Here is a 22177-nt window from a genome sequence, read left to right as displayed (position 1 = left end):
GAACAGCAACACCACTTGGGTATGTTTTCTTGGGTTTATTGTGAAGGCTAGCATAATTACCTGGCAATTTTCCACATATGAAAAATCACTCACGCCAGAGGTACCACGTGTCCCCAAATGCAGACAAACTGCTCATAAAAATTTGATTGACCTGCAGTGTTTTTAAGAGTTAATTCCAACAAACATTTAATGGACAGATGGAAAAATTACTACTGGACAGTTGCCATAGTCTGGTAAAACCGATACACGCACATATTTTATTTTGGAATGTTTATTACATTCTTGAGTTACCCAAATATATCAGTTTACCCATTAGCAGCCAGCACTATGCTTCCTGCCTATTTCTACCACTGTTACACATTAAACCAGCAATCTCTGAGCATTTGGTCTCGCTGGCCTGGCTCCCAGTCGCTGAGCCACACTAACAGAGAACCACATGAGAAAACACTTTGCCTTTTCACACACCAACTCTTCCATATGGTTGATTAAATCCACTAAGGAAACACAATGGGAAAACCAGTTTTCCAAGAGATTATTTCTAACCTTTAATGTATTAAATGTCTTCACAGGGGTATCAATATTTGCAAAGGTGTAAAATAAAAGACGAATTGAAAACATACACACAGTATATGACAGAAACTCTGTGCGTCTCTAGCTGCTCAACAACAGCAGAATATTGCCAGCAACTTAAAAGACTCTGGAAGCTCTTCAGCAGAGTCTGTCGGAGGGGGTGTGTGAGGCAGGTTTCCCCTGCTTCTCCTGCAGGGCTCCTCAACTGAGGGAGTCCTGTGGGAACAGCAAGAATGGGCACAGGAGTTAGCTTGCTGTTTAGAACTTAGTCTTCTGATGCAAGTGCCTGTTGTGGTGAGAATGACTCTACTAGGGTCCGTGTCTGTAATTAGTATACAGTAATGATGTAGTATCAAGCCAGCCAGGAAAACTGCTTATGACACAAGCCTATGGCTTTTGCCTCAGCATTTTTCCAAGATATACTTGTGGAAAAAAATTAACTGATAAAGCTTTATTATTTTTTATTAGTTAATTAAACCTTTTTTTAGACAGGGTAGTAACAAAGAGACATGCTAAGAAGAAGAACCAAGAAAAATCTTTACCTGAGTCAAGCCTACTGATAATAAATGTGGACAACACATTGAAATCTATCTTCACCAGACACATTGAAATCTAGCTTCACCAGAAGGGCCCCGCATTTGCAAGTGCTCTGTACAGGTCGATATATTCTGACAAAAGTAGCAGAAAAGAGGTAAAGAAAAATTTCACCTTAATTCTGACCCCTAACTCAGATCTTTCAACTCACAATTTGTAAAACCTCAGGGGTTTCCGTTTGCTGTGATATCCAGATAAGTGGAAACTAACAGGTTTACTGGACATAGGCTAGAGGTAATCAGAACACTGGCCAAATCCGCAGCGTTCCAAAAACTGTTCTTAGAGGAAACTGAAGTTGTGGATCATTCTTTTGACTTTAAGAAGTGATCATATCAAAGGAAGTAGAGTGTTTAGACTTCATTAAAACATTTCTTTAACTGTTTTCACTAACCCACCGTTTTCAGATCTTTTGTACGTTCTTAACCATCATATTTAACGTAATCAGACGACAAGATCGTGGATGTGACATTTTAAATCTATTTGATTTTTTTACTCTTTAAGCTTTTAACAATCGATGAACATTTGGCCATTAGCACAAACGTTTCCCCATGCGAAAGTCGACAAGACAATTTTACATTACATTTACGGCATTTTAGCTGACGCAGTTATCAAAAGCAACTTACAGTTATGACTGAGTACAACTTGAGAAATTGAGGATTAAGGGTCTTGCTCAGGGGCCCAAGAGTGACAACTTGGCAGTAGTGACGCTTGAACCAGCAGTCTTACGATTACAAGTCAAGTACCTTAACCACGGCCCTTTAACTTTTAAAAATGTATGTTGCTTGGCCAGTTTAACATAATGAGTCTTAGCATGAATCTTGTGTTTTTATAGCCCGTGTAGACCCGCATCGTTACTACTGCTCTTTCAGTAGTAAGCGTATGTGAAAATCGTAGAAATCTTTTCATGCCGTTATTGTGCAGGCAAATCGGTATTCAAGAAAGCGAGTTTATCAAACCTTAAACGTGACCTTCGACCCAAGAAATTCTAACCGCCTATTTTGCAGCCGCTATCAGGATACGCCGGGTCAAGTTAGGTCAGCTCAGAGTTTAAGGTTAAGTTTAAGGTATAACAAATCTTCTGGAATATCCCTTTGCCATATAACGTCTTCCACGCATAGATGCTAAGGCCCGGTTTGTTATTTATTGTGGTCGCGGTGCCTTTAACAATCCCACAATACGTTGCTAGCTTTACAGGGGAAAAACCCACTAGATACAATGTAAACAAATAAGCTGAGCGGAGTTTCAGAAAGCTTTCAGCAAGCTTTGTTGCTCAGAAAATCAGTGTTTGTGACTTGGGCATAATAACATAATAGAGCTCATAACCAAGACAGTAATCTAACTGGTTTAGTTGTAGAGTTAGCGTTAGCTCAAATCGCGAGGGCCCTGGAAGCTAGTCATAGCTAGCTAGCTAACGTAGCCTAGCGATTTCTATTTCTATTAACGCTAGCTAGCTAATAAGAAACCCACATATGGTGATCTTAGCTAAATATACAGTAACCGGAGATAACGCTAAAATATAACGTTGAGCTGTTTGCAAGAAGTAGCGATAACTTAGAATAGTGTAATTATAGATAAAGCACTTGCTAGCGAGTAGGCTAAGTTAATTATTACCATGATGACTCGAAAGAGGAAGTTACTTTCAAATGCAAAAGTTTGCGATCAATTAAATTTTGTGCCCGAGCAATTACAGCACCGTACAACACATCTGGAGGGAGGACACAGAGACGAGGGCAAAGACCAAGAAGGCATCCGCAGTCAGTACTTTCCAATTAATGATGAAAATAGGGCCAGGTTAAGATTCGACTTCTTTAACCAGCCCTGTGTTGATTTAGCTAAAGCTTTTATCGGCAAGGTAAGGCTCAAGTTCATTAGAATTATTATATGTATAATTATTAATATCACTATGAATCATAATTAGACAACACTGTGTTTTGTTGTGGCAGTCTAAGGAGTTAAGAGAACGTTCCTTCAGGAACAAAAGAAGCTATTTAAACGAACACAGTTGTTAGGCTTAATGGTAATAAGTGGGACACAACATTTTGTAAATTGGAAAATGCATAATGGATTGGTATTGTTGGTATTCCTAATAAGTTATTTTCACGTATGTCTGATAGACTTGTACTATGAGACATGCTTTAATCACTTGTCATGGATAGTACTGCCATGGATACCATCCATGTTTTGGAAGTGACCTGTTTAAGCAGTTTCTGATTAAATATAGCATAGATAAACTGCCACAACACAGCCTGACTTGTAATCAGGTGCTTTAGAGGACAAACATGCAGCCAGGTTCACAGACCCAAGCCGTGCCTATTGCCATTTAACAAGAGTCATTGAAAAGGCAGAGACCTGCTAAGGAAAGCATTTAGGCCACTTATCTCCAAATGCCAGGTGAAGTAGTGATCAATAGCAAAACTCATAATTTACATTGTGGTTGCACCTCTATTTCTGGAAGTTTTTGTTTGTGATTGAAGAGGACCAGGAACCCCCAACCCTATATTTGACCATGCATCATGAATTGCTGCTATCTGGCCATCTATAGCTGGCAGTCGTAGGAGTCGGTACTTATGGCAGTTTTACACTCCACAGAGTTCACTGCATACACATCTATTGCACAAAAGATTTTGTTCTGATTTTCTGTTTGAGTGGTTTCTGTGAGGTCACAAAACATGCACAAAAAAACAAAAACAAAAAAACACTACCAGCTAAGTCATACTTTTTTGGGGGGCACCACTGAGGAAGATAAGATCTTTCCCAAATTTGGCAGAACATGGATGTTTACCCATCAAAATTAACTGTCAGTATCATTTTTATTGTAATGACTTATATCATGGAGGTTTACTGTGGTACCATAACATGGTCCAAAGTGTATTTATTCTGGCACTGAAAAACACACATAAAGGCTGTAAAGCTATTGTCAGATGTGGCATAAATAGATACCTGCAGCTCCTACAGATGTTCAGTGATTGAATTTTTATTCTTTATTCAAAATATGTAAAATTTTCTATCATGCTGTCTGATGATTTTGATAAACAGTAGCTGGTGTTAATTTCACACAAACTGTTTGCACACATGCACCACCTGCTGGCCAAATCATAGTTTGGGTTTTTCCCCTCTAGAGATTATTGGGTGGAGTACAACTGTTTGTATTAAATGTGTGTGTGTGAGAGGTGCTGGTCCGGAGGCACTCCAATGGCACAGAGCTGAGAGGCAGAGTAGTGGAGACGGAGGCATATCTTGGTGGCGAGGACAAGGCGTCACACTCGGCCGGCGGGAAGCGCACGGAGAGGAATGTGGCCATGTTCATGAAGCCTGGCACCATCTACGTCTACCCTATTTATGGCATCTACCTGTGCATGAATGTCTCCAGCCAAGGTGAGAGCTCATGCTGTTTCTAATGAGGTAGGGTATGTCCGGCCTAGGTCTGCGTAGGTACCACTGTTTGATGCAGTGCTGTTTTCTTGAGCTGCTTTTTATTAAAGGGCACTTTGACACAATAACTGAAGTATTTATATACCAGCATTAGACAAAAATAGGTGTGAGCCCAGAGGGGAAGGAGACTACATGGAGCCATGGTAAGTTATGCTTTTGTGTGTGTATAGGGGAGGGGGCGGCGGTCCTTTTGCGCTCGTTGGAGCCCCTCAATGGGCAGGACACCATGCGGAGGCTGCGGGCGGCAAGACGCAGGGAGGGCGCCAGGGTCCTGAAGGACAAAGAGCTGTGCAACGGGCCCTCCAAACTATGCCAGGCCCTGGACGTGCAGCGCTGCTTCGACCGTAGGGACCTAGGCACAGACACTGAGGTGTGGCTGGAACGGGATCCCAGTGGCAGTACCGGAGAGGTGGTGTCGGCCCCCCGGATTGGTGTTGAGTCCCATGGAGAGTGGGCCACCAAACCACTGCGTTTCTACCTGCTTGGCCACCCTTGCGTGAGCATCATGGACAGGCAGGCAGAAAGCAAGCAGGGACTAGCCGCCAAGTTGGAAGGACAGCCAGCCACAATCCTGCACTCTTCCTGACATTCTCCATGTGCAACTCATTCTGTTTGCATAATCAGAGCAACTCACTTTCACAGAGGCTTTACTGTGGAAGCCAGAAAGGATGTGTATTTCCTAATAAACATCTGTGTCTGAATCCATGTTTGAGCTCAGTGATTTTGCAGGTGTTTTGAAGATGCTATCTAGTTTCAAAGCCAAACCCAGAACGCAGCCAACACTCAGCACTTTTAAACCAACTATCTCCTCTTGTGCTCTTTTACACCTTCTGGTTTTGTCCAAGGGAACCCTCAGGCTCTTGGCACTTCGGTCTGGAGCAATTACAGTGTGTTATTCTGTGGTCCTTCATGTTTGTTAGCATGATGCATCACAGCAGGGATTAACCCCTCTCCTGATAGAAAATACTCAAGTACAGCCCTCTGACTACAGCTATCCACTAACATACGGCACAGTGGGACTTGTGAATAATAGTGTTACCAAATTATTATTCAATATTATCACAGCAAGTTTGAGACATGTTTTGAGACAAACATGAAATATTTTAAGTCATAAAAGCTATGTACATAAAGACATATATATTAAGTAGGCAGTAAGGGTATCGTTAAAGCTCGGTGACTAGCAGTCTTATGTCTTCAAGTCCAGACTGAAGTTCTGCACCAGGAAGAGGGAGGACACTCTCGGTTCCCATTACTCTGGCGGGGATTGGAACAGGGAGATGATGGGGTCCTCATGGTTGGTAACCACTAAAACGCTGTGGAACTTGTCAAAGAGGGTCTTCAGCTGCGAACGTCGCATGTTCTCGTTGTACATGATCTCCTCCAGATGGTGGTGGCCTCTGAAGTAGTGCAGTAACCTGTGGGAAGTGTTAATCAGGGCTTACAGAAAGACCTAATGGGTAATGTTCTGTGGAAGCTCACAAGGAACCTGTGGGCATGAGGTTATTTGGCCCATGCTGTACTGCTATCAGAAGGCTCAATAAACTGTTTGCCAGACTTAAGATTCTTATTCCTTTAAAATCACTCCAATACATAAGAAGAAAGACAACAAAGAAGCATTAACAATCAAACACACACTAGCAGCTGAACAAATCCCTGGATTCCACATCCAGCACAGCTGAAGTCATGGGGTGGGACACAGCGCTTGTGTTACCTGGCAAACATGCGCAGGTCCTCAGGGTTCTGGGCAGCTGGCACACTAAGGATGGCCTGCCGCTCATGCTCGGCCAGACTGGCCAGCAGGGTCTCAGTCATCCTCTTACTGAGCGGGGAGTCAGCCCCTGGTAGCAGCTCTGCACTGGAATTATCCATGCTGGGGCTAGTCAGCGTCATGTCATCACTGCTGGCTGGACACAGAGGACGGAGAGGAGGAGGAAGAAGGGAGCGAGGTAGGGAGGGAGGGAGAGGCAGCAATGAAGGGAGGCAGGCAGGCAGGGAAAGAAGAGATAGAGGAAGCGAATAAGGGAGGGAGGGAGGAAGAGGGTTGAAAGGGAGGGATAAGGGAGCGAATAAGGGAGGGGGTAGAGGAATGGAGGGAGGAATGGAGGGATGGAGGGAGGGAGGGAGGGAGGGAGGAAAGAGGTCCGATTAGGCTGGTATCGTCGGTGTGAGTGTCTCTGAGGTGTGTGTTGTGGTCAAAGAGACGTACTCGGGGAACCGAAACTGAGGGCGGCGGGTGTGCTCAGGCTCCGGGCGGCTGTGCGGCCAACAACCGCCAGCTCCTCGTCACACGGACCTGCCTGCTCCTCGCTCAGTGGAACCAGAAGACACACGTAGGTGTGCAGTTGGATGAGCAACCTTCGCTGTAGCATCCACACCACCATCTGGATCAGCTGGGCCTGGGCCACAACACGGCAGCACAGGAACAAACTCTGAATACAAGATCAGTGGAGCCTGGAATCTACCACACCAGGCAAGACCCCAGATGCAGGCTGTGCAAAGATGCCCCTGAGATCATTCAGCAGAGGTTTCCAAATACAGACTGACAAGGGTAATGGCTAACCACTCGGACATAGTAGAGAAGGACACACAGCAGAAGAGGGCTGTACTGATAGTTATAGCAATCTATCAAGTGACAGATTGCTACTAAACCCCAAACTGGATGAGTGGCTCTAGCAGATCCCAAGAATAACATCCAAGATATCCATCCTAAAGAGTGCCATCCTGGGAATAGCTAAAATACTACACAGGACCCTCAAGCTCCCAGGCCTCTGGTAGAGGACCCGAGCTTGAAGGAAAAAGACCACAGACATACACACATAGGACATTGGGTAATGCGGGACACCTAAGCTCCAGTGTGTATTTCCTGCTATAACAGTCAACAAGTCAAGGTTTCTACTATAGGTTTTGCATGGATGTCATGTAATTGAAATCACATGACTTAATGCAACTGATGTCACAGAAAGCGACAGCACATGTTAATCAGAAGCTCCCCAGGGAATTGCATGACATGGTCAGTAGCATGGGACTCTTGTTAATAGGTTTCATGATAAGGACATAAATCTGGCATTTATAAGACAATGTTCCTAATTGTTGTCAAATTATGTTTGTCATCTCTTCAAGCAACAAAATGTGTTTTAAAGTGTTGAAAATGTGTTTTATTTTTTCCCCCAAACATTTTAGTAGTTCTTTTTTATCAAATATGTTTGGCAATGTGGGACAGTAGGCTTTGGATAATTTTGGACAGGCATTTAAGCTCTTTAAAATATAATTTAAGTGTAGGGACTTTCTGAAGTTGCATACATAATTTTTAAGTCACATCATATAATTTTATATAATCCTGCTTTGCTAGAGTATAAAATGTTAAAGTAAATAGATTTAGCATATGGCTTGCAGTTGTCAGACAGGAGTTCATGATACAAATATAGTCTGTCCCTGTATGATTAAAGTAATTGTCTGTTAATGACCAAGCTAGCCATCTTGTTATCTGGTACTTAGCTAAATGTAGTGACCCAACTAACTAGCTGACATAATCAGTTAGCTCTCCAACCATAATAGCCTACCAGCTATCTTACAATAGTAGGGTACCTGCACCTGCACCTGTGATGAGTAACTGAAACTCAGTGTACTTATCTTAGGGTACTGTTTATTGCATTTATTGTTCTCTGAGATAGAGCATATGTGTGTTTTGCACTTCTAGGCATCAGCATTGATCCCTGTATTTAAACAGTATTTTAGTTCAATGGTATCTTGAACTGTAACTTACTGTACTGGCTAGGATACATTCTATGAGTAAATGACAAAGCACTTTTGTAAGTCTCTCTGGCCAAAATGCCAAAAATGTAAATGTCATTTAAGCTTTTTCTATCCCAGTTTTCAAAGTGACCTGTCCCCGATTGTCAAATTCATGCAGAAATCTTTTTTGACACAAAGATATATATTTACAACTCTTTATAGGCTTTCATGGGGCACAGAATCAGATGGCAAGCAATATTCTGCTTGAATATATCACTCATGTTGCTCTGAAATGTTCTCTAACAGTTCTGCTTTTATTTCCATCTTATGGTAAGATTGAACTGGAGGTTTTCATAACATTATTTTCAAGAACTGCATCCCACACCTCTGAAGACCACTAAAAACACATAGAACTTCAAGTCTGAGTGTCAACAACAAACTGGCTCCTCCCTCTTAGGAAAGTGAAAACAATAATAACAAGTAATGGTTTTATGATAAAACGTTCATGGAGAATACTCCACTTATCCAATAATGTGATGTCACTGAATAGTGAACACTATTCACATATCTAATAATGTGATGTCACTGAACTGTTCTTAATGATTGCAGCTGTACAGTAGTACTCTGAGCCTGAAACTGGAAGCCAGTGGGAAGTCATTTTTATGTATGGACATGCCTACTCTTCATTAAAGCTATTCTTTAGGTGCTTCACAGTGAGGACTCTTGAGGACGAGATGTTCTCAGACTCCTGAGTCACTTATCGAACTGACCTCATGTACAGGAGCATCCAGAGGGTTCCGGAATTCAGACAGAGACACGGGTAAAGAGAACTTGGCTAACATGGATGGCATGTCATGACCAGGGAACTGCTGGGCAAACTGTTTTGCCAGGGCAGAGTACCTAGGACGAGACATTAAAGTTGTCTGAAAGGCACAATGTACATCAAACCATGGGTGAGAGTGGAAATATGGCTCACAGCAGTCAATTCATACTATTCTAAATGGCAAAGATGGAAAAGAGTAAAGATAGAAGACTGAAGGCCTTTGTGGTGGCCGGATACACTCACAGACAAATGTTGGCATGCGGGGACAGCATGTAAACGTTGTTCTCACAGAGTGGATACACAATGATGGCTTTACCCCAGTAAACCAGGTGAGCAGCTATCTGAAAGACCTGTGGAGGGCAGCAGAGAGCTGATTAAAAGCACACAAAAACATTAACCTTCTTATGTAGGGTTAGCCCTATATAAAACAATATAACAAACCAGTTCAAAAAGTCAGAAACTGTAAAGTTATTCTACAGTAATTTAATTTAAAAAAAATTCTTATTAGCTATTTTTAAAAATTATTATTCTTTTTATTTTCTAATTTCCAACACCAGTGCTGGAAAAATAAACTGGAAGTAGTGTTTCTGTCACAAAAAATACAGTAGATCAGGGGTGCCCTAGTCCACTCCTGGAGATCTACTGCCCGATACTCAACCCTGGCCCATCATCCCGAACCCGCTCCACATTTTATAATCCATTCATAATTCATTATCAGTTAATTGCAGGGCATTGTCATCACACCTGAATCAAAGGTAAATGCAGGGTAGAGTAGGAGTGAGTATCAGCTCTAAAGAGTAGTTGACTCATTTGTTAACACTGATAATCCCGTCCGCTAGGTGGCAGTACAAGACTGATTATCACATTCTCAAACATGCTTGTTTTAGGACTACAAAGCTACTGGACATTAAGATTAAGTATGAGGGTTTTTAATGTTTTATTATTATAAAATATCCACAGAAGATGTTTGAAGGACTCTTCAAAATTCAGCATATACTAACATTTCAACAAATGAATAAACTCAGTAAGAAGTAAAGCACTATACAAGTATAATACATTTCACTTGTACTGTGCTTTTCAGTAATACAAAGGCAATTACATATTGACAGAATCACATCCAAATAAACACAGAGTAAAAACATAAGGGGACAGAAACCTGTGACGTCACCAGGACACAGAAGGTGGGTTTGTGTCAGACTCTTGCTGAAACGACCATCAGCTGTAATTTGTATAATAGGAGTGAGTATCAGAGTAGAAATATGTGTGAGGCAGGTGACCTGTAGGAGGGCCAGGTCAGCATCCTGTGCTAGCTGCTGCAGGTTCTTTGTGGCCGAGCAGATTTTGATGAGCCGCACCAGTGCGGGAGAGCAGTCGATAGGAAGTTCAGCCAGCAGCGCCTTCTCACTGTCCAGCAGCAGCAATGCATGGTATGGCCTGCAGAGGGCAGTACGTGCATACTTACATACCACAGCTGGCTACCATAAAGACACAAGAAAACGCAATGCCCTGCTAGCTGGTACTCCACATCTATGAAAAATACCTTCACATATTATCTACTTCTGCAGTTTTTACATTACTTTATATTAACTGCTGTAAATCATGTAGTAGTTAACCAGAATAGTGCCACATCAATATACTGTCATAATTTCTACAGTGGATGATACTAGCAGTGTTCAATGTTTGTTCAGTGTATGTGTTTTGCTGCACTAACACACTCAAAATTAGCTCATGTGTCAGGAGTGGCTCAGTGCCAAACCAGTAACATGAATGAATCCAATGTGCAGGAGTAAGAACAATCTGAATCAGAGCTGTGAAACCGTACACTGGTGCTGTGAGTGAGAGCAGAAGCAGGCCCTGATGCTCCTCACCGGATAGCCTTGAGGCTGTGCTCCAGGGCCTCGGGAGGGATGTGCTTCCCTCCAACATGGTGAATCTTGTGGGGCAGACAGAAGCTGACTTCCAGCCAGCTGTTGATGTGAAGTCGTACCACTCCGGTGGTGCAGAGGCTGAGGGAGACACAATTAATCTGTTGCAGAAATCTCAAAAAGACGTGCTCATCACCCACATACCACTGCACTATTACCTCACTCTCTGACATGAATAGAACAGCAACATATTGCAAACCTACAGCTCCTTACAGTTTCTAAGCATAATCCCAGAGGGAAGATGGTCATGTTAGAAGCTCTGTCTGAATATGCACCTATCGTAGGCTTCTTTCAGATCTCTTGCCAGTTTACACTTGGGAAGGATGTGACGAAAGGGTGACTGTGGAGTGCCATCCGCTGCAAACAAGAAAGTCAATATCAGTATTTCAAATTTTTGCAATATCCCAAGGTAGCTACAGTTTTCCCTGGGAGCATTAAAGTTCAATCTATCCAAATACTATCTTGCAAACAGGTGGGTTTTTTTTTGGTTTTTTTTTTAAAGTACATTCCCAAAGTCCTAATACTTTCACATTCTAAGGTCACATTAGCTGTGACTCATGGGTACCAAATGCAGAAAGAAAGCCATATGGGTGTTAGATGTGGGAAGTGGTGAGTGTTAGATGTGGGACAGCGAGGTGGTGTGTGAGAAGATGTAGCCTGCTAGGCAGTAGCGGGACCCACTCTCAGCAGCAGCAGTGACCTCGTCCTGCACGGCTAGCATCAGTTTGGCCTCCCTGGTGAGGTACTGGCAGCGCCGCTCCTCGTGTTGCAGGGCCACAGCCACACGCCGCGACAGTGTGTGCATGCAGCTGATCACCGACGGCTCTGCATTGGCCTGAGGGGGGCAGCAGAGAGAGAATGAGAGAGAGACTATGTGCTTTTATTTCTCTTTAACCCTTTAGCTAAAACACTGGCTTGTTTTGAATTTACCAAATCTAAACCTCAGGAAACCAGATCAACACCTGCTGCAAGTTTCTGGCCATACTAAGCAGGCATGATTACATGTTTATTTTTGCATATGGTGGAGGTGGTATTTTATTTTATTATTTTTATTTGGAAATATGTAATAATATACAACAGTTATACAATCATCTTTGTTTCCTCAAATGTACTTTTCTGAAGCCTCATTGAGCAAAGACTCCATAACAATATCACACCAGTCCTCTATAGATGGGGAAATCGGGTTGAGCCGTTTCTTTGTAAGTGTTTTTCTAGCAGCATTTGTCATTTTAATATGATTCCACATGCATCTGAGACATTCCTGTTACAAAAGGAAAGTCAAAAAGTATTGTGATCAAATTGTAAGTAATTAATTAGTCATTTAGTCATTAATAAAGCAGGTATGAATTACACTACAAATGCATAATGCTGTGCCAATTATATCACATTCTGATCACACAAACCAGTATGGTTGAGGACAACTATATATACAATTCTTTCACACTTTCATTATATTAACAACTAAGAACTCAAAGAACCATATTTATTATCCTTATTCATATTATTTATAAGATAATGATTAATTTGTTATAAGCTATTAGTATTCAAGAAAAATATTTAAATCTAGAGTAAACTGATATTTGATAACAATAAACAACTATTTATTAGTATTAATCTGTTAAAATACCACAGTACCTATGTCTTAAGATTATTGCTTATTTTTCAGAACATGCCATATTGTTAATATTTTTTTGTGCAAATGGATACACACTAGAATTCATAAAAATCATGCATTACTAAATGCATAAAAATAGAATAAACTTGCACTAAACTGCCCTGCCAGCACAGCTTGAGTATTTTTACAGAGTCAGGGTGGGCAATGCGCCAAGTTGAGGTGTAACATGGAGGGGGGGGGGGGTATGCAGGCCCCTGATATGGGCATGACTGTGCACTTTGTGCAGCTGCTAGGCTTGACTAAGCACTCTGTTCTGCTGAGTCATGGTGCCACAGTGGGTGGGGCTGAGGGTGGGGCAGTCTGACTCAGCATGGAAGGCAGGCCCAACTAGGCTGGCTGATACACAGCCCGCTTTTCTCTTATCACAGCCAACTCCCTTTCTAGGAAAATACACTTCTGGCCTCAGGTTATCCCTGCAAACAGTCACTTTAACTGTCAATACACTGCTGATTAAATACTGTAACATAACTAAGATAGTACTATTAAAGTCTTGCATTTATTCATGACAAACATAAGATATACATAGAGCTAGAGGTGGTTAGAGTTTAGTAGTCAGAGTAAAACAATCATCAAAATACTACTCACATAAAATAACCTAAATTAATCTTTTTAAATTACTTTTTTTTAACTTTTACTTTTTCTACTAAGCTCAAACATATGGGCCTGAGTAAAGTGATACTGTCACCAACAAAACACAATTAAATTCAAATTAACCAGAAAAAAAGGAATCCATAATGTGGACGACTATAATTTAACTGAGTAAATTAAGCAGGTTATTTTTTTACTTGTATTATGATTTGAAAACACTCAGAAAAACAAATCTATCACAATATTACTCAAGTAATACAGTTGATTAAATGTATGTAATAACTACATACATCTGCAAATAATATTGTTCTTTATGGTGGTGTACAAAAACTGGGTTGTGAACAAGGTGAATGAAATGCACCAGGCATTAGAATAAAAACCTTTTATGAAACTCTGTTTTCTTACCCTTAATGCAAATACCACACTGAACAAGATCATGGTGGGCATCTCTCTTTTGGGAGAAGGGTCACTTTTGGAGACCTATGTAAAGGCAATACATTATCAATTTATTTTAGAAGCATGTTTTTTCCACAATGCTGTAAATACAACTGTTCAAATGATGAGGTACAAACACCAACATTTACCAAAAAAAAAAATAAATAAAATTGCAAAAAAATAAAAATAAATTAAAAATTTTAAAAAGTCGATTTTCAAATCAGGCCATATAAATGGACAGTTATTCGGTATTTTGGCACCTCACAGAGAGACATAGATTTCCATCCCCTGGTGGGACAGTTTATATCACAAACCGGGTTATACTGCCTCATCTTTCTATTATCTGAACTGATATCCCTCAGCTAAGCTCAATCACACTTTATTCATGCATGTTTTACGGTGGACATCATCTATGTTTTCTGCTTAGCAGTGCCCAAGCAGAGATGAGGAGAAGTCATGTGTAGCAGCTAGGTGTGTCTCAGCACACCGGCTAAAACACTCAGCTACAAGTCAGAAGCACCTGACTGTAGGGAATTGTGTAAACCCATGCATGTTGTCTCGCACTGCTTAAGCAAATGGTGTTTGTGTTAAATCTTCGGTACTGACAATCCAAAGGCCACAAAGCTTACCCTGCCGCAGAAAGGAGCTGCATCATTAGGTGGTGCTATGCTCATCGGAGACTGTGATCATAGTAATACCTTTCAATTGTTTATTATCCTCCAACTGTGCCTGCCTAATAATTACACTGTCAGAAACAAAATTATCAATTTCTCAATGCACTAGATATTTTTAAAAAATGAAAAAAAGACGATGTGAAAAATAGTAGTTTAAGAAGAGTTTCTGCACTACTTCACAAAGTAAAGGTCACTACTTACTGTACTACAGTATTCATTACATATTAAACAAACCCACAGTGACAAAATTAGCAGTAAACACCTACCAAATAGTCTCTCAGTCAGTAGATGGATTTCTTGGGCCAAAAACTAATCTTGGCTCTTATCTTCCAGTGATCTGTTATAGTCTTGAGACTAAGTTAAGATGACATTACTAGAAACGAGCTTTCTTGTTAAATAATAAATGAACCAACTAATTAATATAGTAATTAACTAATTAATTCTCATCACTATATATTAACCAATTAATATTAATTAATCTATTATTATAAGCAAATATTTTTACATCAATCATTCTTGCCTGTGTCCCACCTGAATGGTGTGTGGAGGCTGCAGCAAGGTGGGGTGTCCAATGAAGCGGACATTATCAATCTTCAACTCAAACTTTTTGCCACACATGTCCGACTTGGTGGCCAAGATGGTAGCAAGAATGATATCAGAGAACCTTTAAAGAGGAACAGGAGGAATAAACCAATAAGAACTCAATGATCTGCAGCCCAGAGCACAGGTCCTCCTTTGATTAATTTCCCAGTCATCAAATAGTGTTTGATTGGCTTTAAAGAGCCAAACTATTTAGCACTAGTATTTGGGCAGTCCAACCCATTAATGGGGAAATTAGAGGAGACCGGCAATATTGCAAAAGACTGGGGCTGAGCCTGCAGTGGTTAACTGCTCTCAGACTGACAGCAGTTTGAAGAACCCTTCAGCAGGACCTCTAGCGGGAAGGCAGTCTTTAGAGGAAACTGGCAGACTCATGCTTGCTCTGTTCATGCTCTAAGGTATGGTCATTTGAGGCAACTCATTTAAGCAGTGAATCAAACCCCCCACCCAACAGAAGGCCCTTTGGTGAAAAAAAAAGCCAGTGTCCCCCCTAAGACCTTTAGTTTGGATAGTGATGCGATCATCCCGCAAAGAGAAATGAACAGAAACTTAAAGTGGCGAGACATCGAGTGCTGGGTGAATGTGTAGCCTGTGAGTGATGATGCCTTACTACCACCATGGTTGTTCCTGATCATTGGAAGATTCCATTCTCACTGTTAAAATCTTCATTATGATTAATTATAGTGGCAAGAACTCAAATTTGTGCAGAATGGGAATTATCAGCATATCTCTTACTCATATTGCATCAAGAAATTCACCCTGTTCATTTAAACCATGATTCATATCAACCTTAACTGTACACCAAAGAATTATGATCTCAGGAATTACGCTTGGGTTTGCATATGATACAAACACAAGACATATGCTGCATACATAAATATATGCAAGACAAAACAATGATGGGTAGGAAAGGTAAATAAAGACAGGGTGTTCTAGAAATAAAGAACAGGTGGTTTAGAATAGTTTTCGTCTTACCCTGCTACCAACTGTTCATCAGTTAGTGGAGTTTGTTCTCTGAAATGGGAATATGGCCATAAAAAAAGAAATACAGAAAACAAAAAGAAAAGGCAGCAGACAGGTTCACAGAATGCACAAAACAAGAATGCTAAAAACTAAACCAAAAAAATAACATTTGCAAACGAGCATACATAACAGTGACTCTTGTCAAACTGTGCAGAGACATGTTTTAGAACTTGACTAACTGTGTCTGCTTGCCAAATAACATGTCCCTCTTTCCTGAATCAATATATTCTTCAAAGGTAAGAGAGATCCTCTAAATATAATGTCATTTTTGACTATTGAAGCTTAATCTCAAATTACAATGAAAACTGTACAACCTTATATTTTCATAAACTGAAGAACAAGTTCAATTTGATTAGTTGATTTTGGAAAAAAATCTAACTTGCCAACATATTCAGCTGTCCATGAATGATCAGGTAATTGCTCATAAGTGTTTCTTAATTATCCATCTCACATCTAGTAATATGACAACCTTTTTTCAACCCTAACCCTTGTAATCTGTTGGGAATTTGAGGCAAAACATATTTAACTATTTAAAATTTTAAAATATTTGTGGCATATAACCAGTAGACACTGGCTTACCAAGCTACTTTCACAATCCATTATTTCACAATCACAAAAAAACACCGTTACCAAGAATCAAAACCTGCTCAACATCTAATGAACATATAAAATGAAGATACATTGAAGATGTATCAAAACAAATGTTGACAGTAAAAATATGTAATTTAAAAAATAATTGAAATGAAAATAAAAATGAAATGAAATTGAAATAAAATAATGAATGAAAATGAAAGTATTACTGTCTATAATAAATAAAATTCCACAGCCATATAAGTATTCCCAATTTGTCTACATCTTCCACTTCACACAAGTATTCCTAAATGTCTACATCTTCCACTTCAGACAAGTATTCCCAAATGTCTACATCTTTTGTCATTTCTTACAGATGTGGAGTAGAGATGTGTTACTAGGCAGTGAAGTAAGTTCAAATTAAGTCACTGGTAGAACATGCAGTAGTTAACTTTGAGCTTTCAGGAGCTAAATGGTTACTTGAATGTTATATTCTTGTTATTTTGGTTAGGTCATCAAAAACCAAGAATGTAAACCAAAGTTCAGCATTTCTGCATGCACAAGCCTGGTTATAATGCAGGCCTAACAGCAGGCTATTGGTTTTACTAGACGAAAAATCTAAACCAAGATAGACCCCGTTAGGTTTATGTCTACCCATCCTCTCATCTGCAACCCAGACTGCAAGTGTTAAATACCAGAACTACACTGAGACAAAAACAGAACAAAATGTAGAAGCTACATTCAAAGCAAATGTTTCATTCACACTCATTATAGGACAGCCTCACAGCTGCTAAAGGACCATGGAAGACAGGTAAGAAATAGAACAATCTGTAGTTGCCAGCTAGGGTAGACTTTTCTCAAAGCATGGCTATGACAAACTGCTTTCAAGGTGTTTGACAATAATTCCAGTTGGAGGTGGGGCTCAATGCTTGTTTATTCCACCACATAAACTGCAAAAACAATTCTGCATATTCTGTACACACTACCGGTATGTGACACTCTACCCATCAGAGGCCTCTGATGAAGTACGATATGTGTAAGTTAATGCGACTATAAATTTTGTAAATATAAATATAATAATGAAATATATCATGTTTACAACTGCATTTTAAGAACCTTGGCTTAGGCCTACTCTTATCAAAGCATCTGCTGTTAGATGTCAATTTGAACAATACCTTGAGTCTCCATCCTGATCATCTGTGACATCATTCATGGAACTCAACACATATGGACTCCGTTGTTTTGCTAGAGAACACACGAACACATCGGTAATCTTATTTTCATTTGTAGATGTACATTTTATGCACGTCTTGTAATGTTAAGGTTATATAGGTCTTAGTGGAGAATTTGATTAAAACAGATTGATGACAATGAAAAGGTGATACATGCATTTAACTATAAAGGCTGCGGTTACAATATTCACAGAACAGTTATCAATAAAAATAAGGACAGTGGGCTTTTGCACCACTAATGAGGGAGAAGTATTTCACTAAATCGTCTATTTAAGATGGCACTTACTTGTGGTTGATGAGGTATTTTCAGAGACCTTCAGAAATGGATAGCGAAAGAGCAGTTTGTTACCCCGGCTCCCTGAACTAACCAATATTACGCTTATAGGACTATTTTTTTCTCCATTTTTATGATGCTTGGTGTCTGATTGCTTGGCAAATGGCTTGGGGTCTAAATCTACCGAGGACTGCTTGAACATAGTAGCTAGCTAAAGTTATAACAATTTGTGAATGTCTTATGAAGCTTCCAAACAGCCAACAAATCAGATTAACCTAGTGATGCAGCTAAGCAACCAACTGCTAAACTAGGTTAACAGGCTATTAGCATTAAGGATAAAGTTTTTCATTTCTCAACGTAAGCCGTTAACATTAATTGATAATGTAGGTAAATTAGCTAACGCTAGCTATCTAGGTGGCAAAATATGTTTAGCCAAATAGACAATAGAGTCACTAAAACCACGAGACTGCGCTAGCTAGCGGTTAGCTAGTATGTTTAGCAAGTTATGAAAGCTTTAGGTAGCTAACTAGCTATGCTAGTTATGTTACCTAGCTATATTTTAAGCAGGGGTAAATGGGTTGACCGTCCTAGTGAAAACATGAAATCAATAGCGTTAGCTAATCTAGGTACTAACAAAGCGATAAATTAGCACGTCCGAGACACCAGTTAGCTTCGGTAAAACTGGAAGTACCTTTTCACTTTAGCTAGCTAGGTTAAGTATTAACATGTTCACAACTTGCACGTTTTACTTTTTAAAGCCGTTGTCCTTACATGCCTAGAATAGTTATTAGCTAAGGGTAGAGTTTCATCGTAAATGTTTTGAGTAGCACTTTACTATGACGTAGGGAATCAAAAGCACCAAGCATTAGTGTTCCGCTCTCTAAAAATCATTTATATCACTCGCGCACGCACGCGTACATTAATAATAATCATAACAATATGATCAAATACCACATAGCCTAATTAGCTATAACTATTAAAAACTATTTAAATATTTGTAAAATTATGTACATTAATATTAATCTATCATATATACACGCATTTGGTGCGTTATGGAAGGAAACAATGGTTAAAGGACGTAGAAAATAAATTATTTCTTGGATATAATTCTGAAGCAGGATTAAATTTTTTTGTTTATTTTTTCGAAGTTGTTTGAACACGCGAACTACAGCTGCTTTCAGGGATATCCGTCACTTTGTTGTTTTAAGATGGCTACACAGCTCTACTGGTCTATAATAGAGAAACGGGATTAACACTACCAATGGTGCAAGATTAGTTTTATGTAGAAGGTTGGGCTAATGTAGATTAAATATTACCAGAGCATCTCGGAGACTTCTCCAAATTCGTCATGTCAATATTTTTTATAGACTGTCTTCTGATGCCTGTAAAGATTGACCTTCTATTCAGTAACACAAAACAGAGTGAAGTACTACAGTCCCAGGAGATTATATATGGTGACGACCCCAGGTTGGTCATTTTGTTTGTATCTCCCCTGTTTCAGGTTATGTGTCTCATCGTCCACTGTCTCCATCCATGCGCCACGCCAGGTGCTGACGGTCCTCCGTGATTGCAGGGCCCTTTGTCCCGACTGAGTAAGAAGAAGATTGACGAAATTGCTTCTTACTTTTGCGGACTTCTTTAATTTTTGACTGATTTTTGACTGATTGTGGGCCTTTGTGAATATGTTTTGTGGTTTGTGAGTATATCTTTTTGAGTTTGTGTTTGGTTCTGTTACATCTGTGCAATTCTTGTATTTCGTTTTATAACTCGTGTTTTTATCGTTTTATAACTCGTGACTAGTCCTCCCATATTCTCACTTTGGCTTTGTAATACCGTTCATGCCCCGTATGGAAATTGGTTGCCGACGTAAATTGTGTACATACTGTTATACTTAATTATTCTGTCCTTATATGTTTGATCGTAGTTTGTGAAGTAGGGAGGTGTCGTCATTTATTCCGAGCTTTCTCTCAACCATTTCACTGCGAGTTATACTGTGTATGACTATGTATGTGACAAATAAACCAAACTTGAAACTTGAAACTTGAAAGTTTTGTGTTCTATTTTGGTTCAGGGAGTTAGGGCAGGTTCTTGTTTTTTGCCTATTTTTGGTATTTCTCTGTAAGGTAAGTTATCTGCTCTGTTTTCTCTCTAGGACTTTATATTTGTTATTTTGGCACTGTCATCTCCTGAATCACACACCTCTACAAAATAAAGATCTCCTTTTTCTTTATGTCATTTTCCCCATCTCTCTTTTCTCTGTTACGGTCCGAGTCGTTACTAGATCGGGTCGTTACAGTGAATGTTTTATAATATCCTTTTATCCCATATTAGAAAGATGTGGACACAATTATTTTATTATCGTCAAAAATGTGAAAATGCTTGCAAACCTATGTTCAGAAAACATATCCTGTCAGATCAAAATGTAGGCTGTGTATTCTGTCAGATTAGAATTAAGACTGGGCTAACCATTTCATTTGATTTTGATATCAGTTGAGCAGCCAGGAGTTGAATGTTTTTTATTTAAATTCAAAACTCTTTTTACCACCAAACATTAGCAACAAAATATTCATGAAAGTGATTATTTATTATTGTAACATTTTTATTTCAAGAAAGTACAGCTTGTATGAGATGAGGAATCAAATTGTGTTGTAGTCCTCAAATGAAACAGTTTATGTTCCATAGAGTAGGTGCTTCACATGGAGGGGGCCGTGTTTAAAACAGAATTAGTACAGAATCTCTGGAACATGCAGTATAATGGCTGTTTCATAATGTGAAGAAGAACAAATTTGGAAAAATAATACACTCTCTCTCTCTCTTTCTCTCTCTCACTCTCTCTCTCTCTCTGTTCAAATCTGGCTTTAACGAAGCCTACATTGCTACGAACACATTGGATGCGCAATGTAATTGAATCACTCAAAGCATATTTACTTATTTACTATATTTGTAGTTTAGTTGTCCTTAACATTATGTGATAAAACAATGCATGACGGGGGAGGGCATTGTGAAAGGAGTGAGTTAACTTAACCATCAAGTGTAGACCCTCAGGAGAGTCATGACACTGAGGTGACAACTATGGCACATTTCAATCAAGCAGAGGTCATCTTGATAGACAGTTGCTGGTTCAAGCCCCACCACTTTCAAGTTGCCATTGTTAGGCACCTGAGCAAGACCCTTACCTCTCAGCTGCTCAGGTTGTACTCAGTCATAATTGTAAGTCACTTACAACAAAAGTGTCAGCTAAATGCCATAAAATGTAAAAATGTAAATGTACAATCAGATAGATAGCCCATCTTCTCTGTCCTGGTTCTCAGATGGTGGAACCACTGGCTGTCTGCACAGCAGATTCCCTTGCTGTCTTCAAACACAGACTAAATACTCATCTATTTTTACAGTATTAAATGACCACTAATTCTGCTAATTATTAAAACATGTTAATGTCTTGAAGTGTCTTGAATTGCACTATTGTGTATCAGTGCTTATATGTTTGGCATTGCACTTATGCTTATTTTGTAATTAATTCTTTATAGGTATCAGCACTGACTCCTGTATCTAATGTTATCTTTGTTCAGTTGTATTTGGACTCCAACCTATTTGTACTGGTTGATACATTCTCTGATGACATAGCACTTTTGTAAATTGCTCTGAGTGTCTGTTAAATGCAATAAAGGTAAATGCAAACAGATGATATTCAATGTTACTGAATAAAAGAGCTAACATTTGAACTAGAATGGACTGTCTTTTTTTCTACAACCTACTGACTTATAACCCACTGACAAGAAATCTGCTACACCTACTTGTGCAGCTGTTCTCGAAGTACATGTGTTTTTGAAGAATTGTGAGGTCCTATGCAAATATTGCTAGTTTGCGAAGTCTGTGCAGTGCGTATATGGTATCTAAGCTGGAACAACTGCCAGATTTGAAATCACTGTTTTCTACTGTTGAGAATATTCTCATTTACATATCTCCGCCTATTCGATCTACAGAAGTTTAGCCCCGCCAGTAACAACAATGAAAAAAAATCATTAAAATA

The 22177-nt window shown here is 39.6% G+C and overlaps 2 protein-coding genes across 8 annotated transcripts; one reads left to right on the top strand and one right to left on the bottom strand.

Moving 5' to 3' along the window:
• Nucleotides 1-2274: 2274 nt before the first annotated feature.
• On the top strand, nucleotides 2275-5297 carry mpg (N-methylpurine DNA glycosylase). Its single transcript, XM_026995487.3, has 3 exons — nucleotides 2275-3016; nucleotides 4335-4539; nucleotides 4767-5297. The coding sequence occupies exons 1-3, from the start codon at nucleotides 2777-2779 to the stop codon at nucleotides 5180-5182; spliced, it is 861 nt and encodes a 286-aa protein (XP_026851288.2). The 5' UTR covers nucleotides 2275-2776; the 3' UTR covers nucleotides 5183-5297.
• A 329-nt stretch (nucleotides 5298-5626) lies between these two features.
• Nucleotides 5627-18979, bottom strand: nprl3 (NPR3-like, GATOR1 complex subunit). Of its 7 annotated transcripts, none has more exons than XM_081698662.1 (14): nucleotides 18160-18979; nucleotides 17817-17886; nucleotides 16024-16062; nucleotides 14980-15112; nucleotides 13745-13819; nucleotides 11758-11911; nucleotides 11352-11433; nucleotides 11020-11157; nucleotides 10429-10585; nucleotides 9395-9501; nucleotides 9099-9228; nucleotides 6803-6992; nucleotides 6308-6500; nucleotides 5627-6011 (listed from the first exon to the last, which is right to left on the bottom strand). In XM_081698662.1, exons 1-14 carry the CDS (start codon nucleotides 18347-18349, stop codon nucleotides 5846-5848), a joined length of 1824 nt encoding a protein of 607 aa, XP_081554788.1. In that variant the 5' UTR covers nucleotides 18350-18979; the 3' UTR covers nucleotides 5627-5845. The 7 variants fall into 7 exon arrangements, with proteins under 7 accessions (XP_081554788.1, XP_035384959.1, XP_035384958.1 ...); XM_035529066.2 differs by lacking the exon at nucleotides 16024-16062 and having other exon boundaries at nucleotides 18160-18187; nucleotides 18839-18979; XM_035529065.2 differs by lacking the exon at nucleotides 16024-16062.
• Nucleotides 18980-22177: the final 3198 nt, after the last annotated feature.

Source organism: Electrophorus electricus, chromosome 2 (genome assembly GCF_041902795.1).
Source record: "Electrophorus electricus isolate QZ-2024a chromosome 2, ASM4190279v1, whole genome shotgun sequence".
Lineage (NCBI taxonomy): Eukaryota > Metazoa > Chordata > Actinopteri > Gymnotiformes > Gymnotidae > Electrophorus > Electrophorus electricus.
Note: the sequence above shows the minus strand (reverse complement) of the source record. Positions and strands in the feature narration are given on the sequence as shown.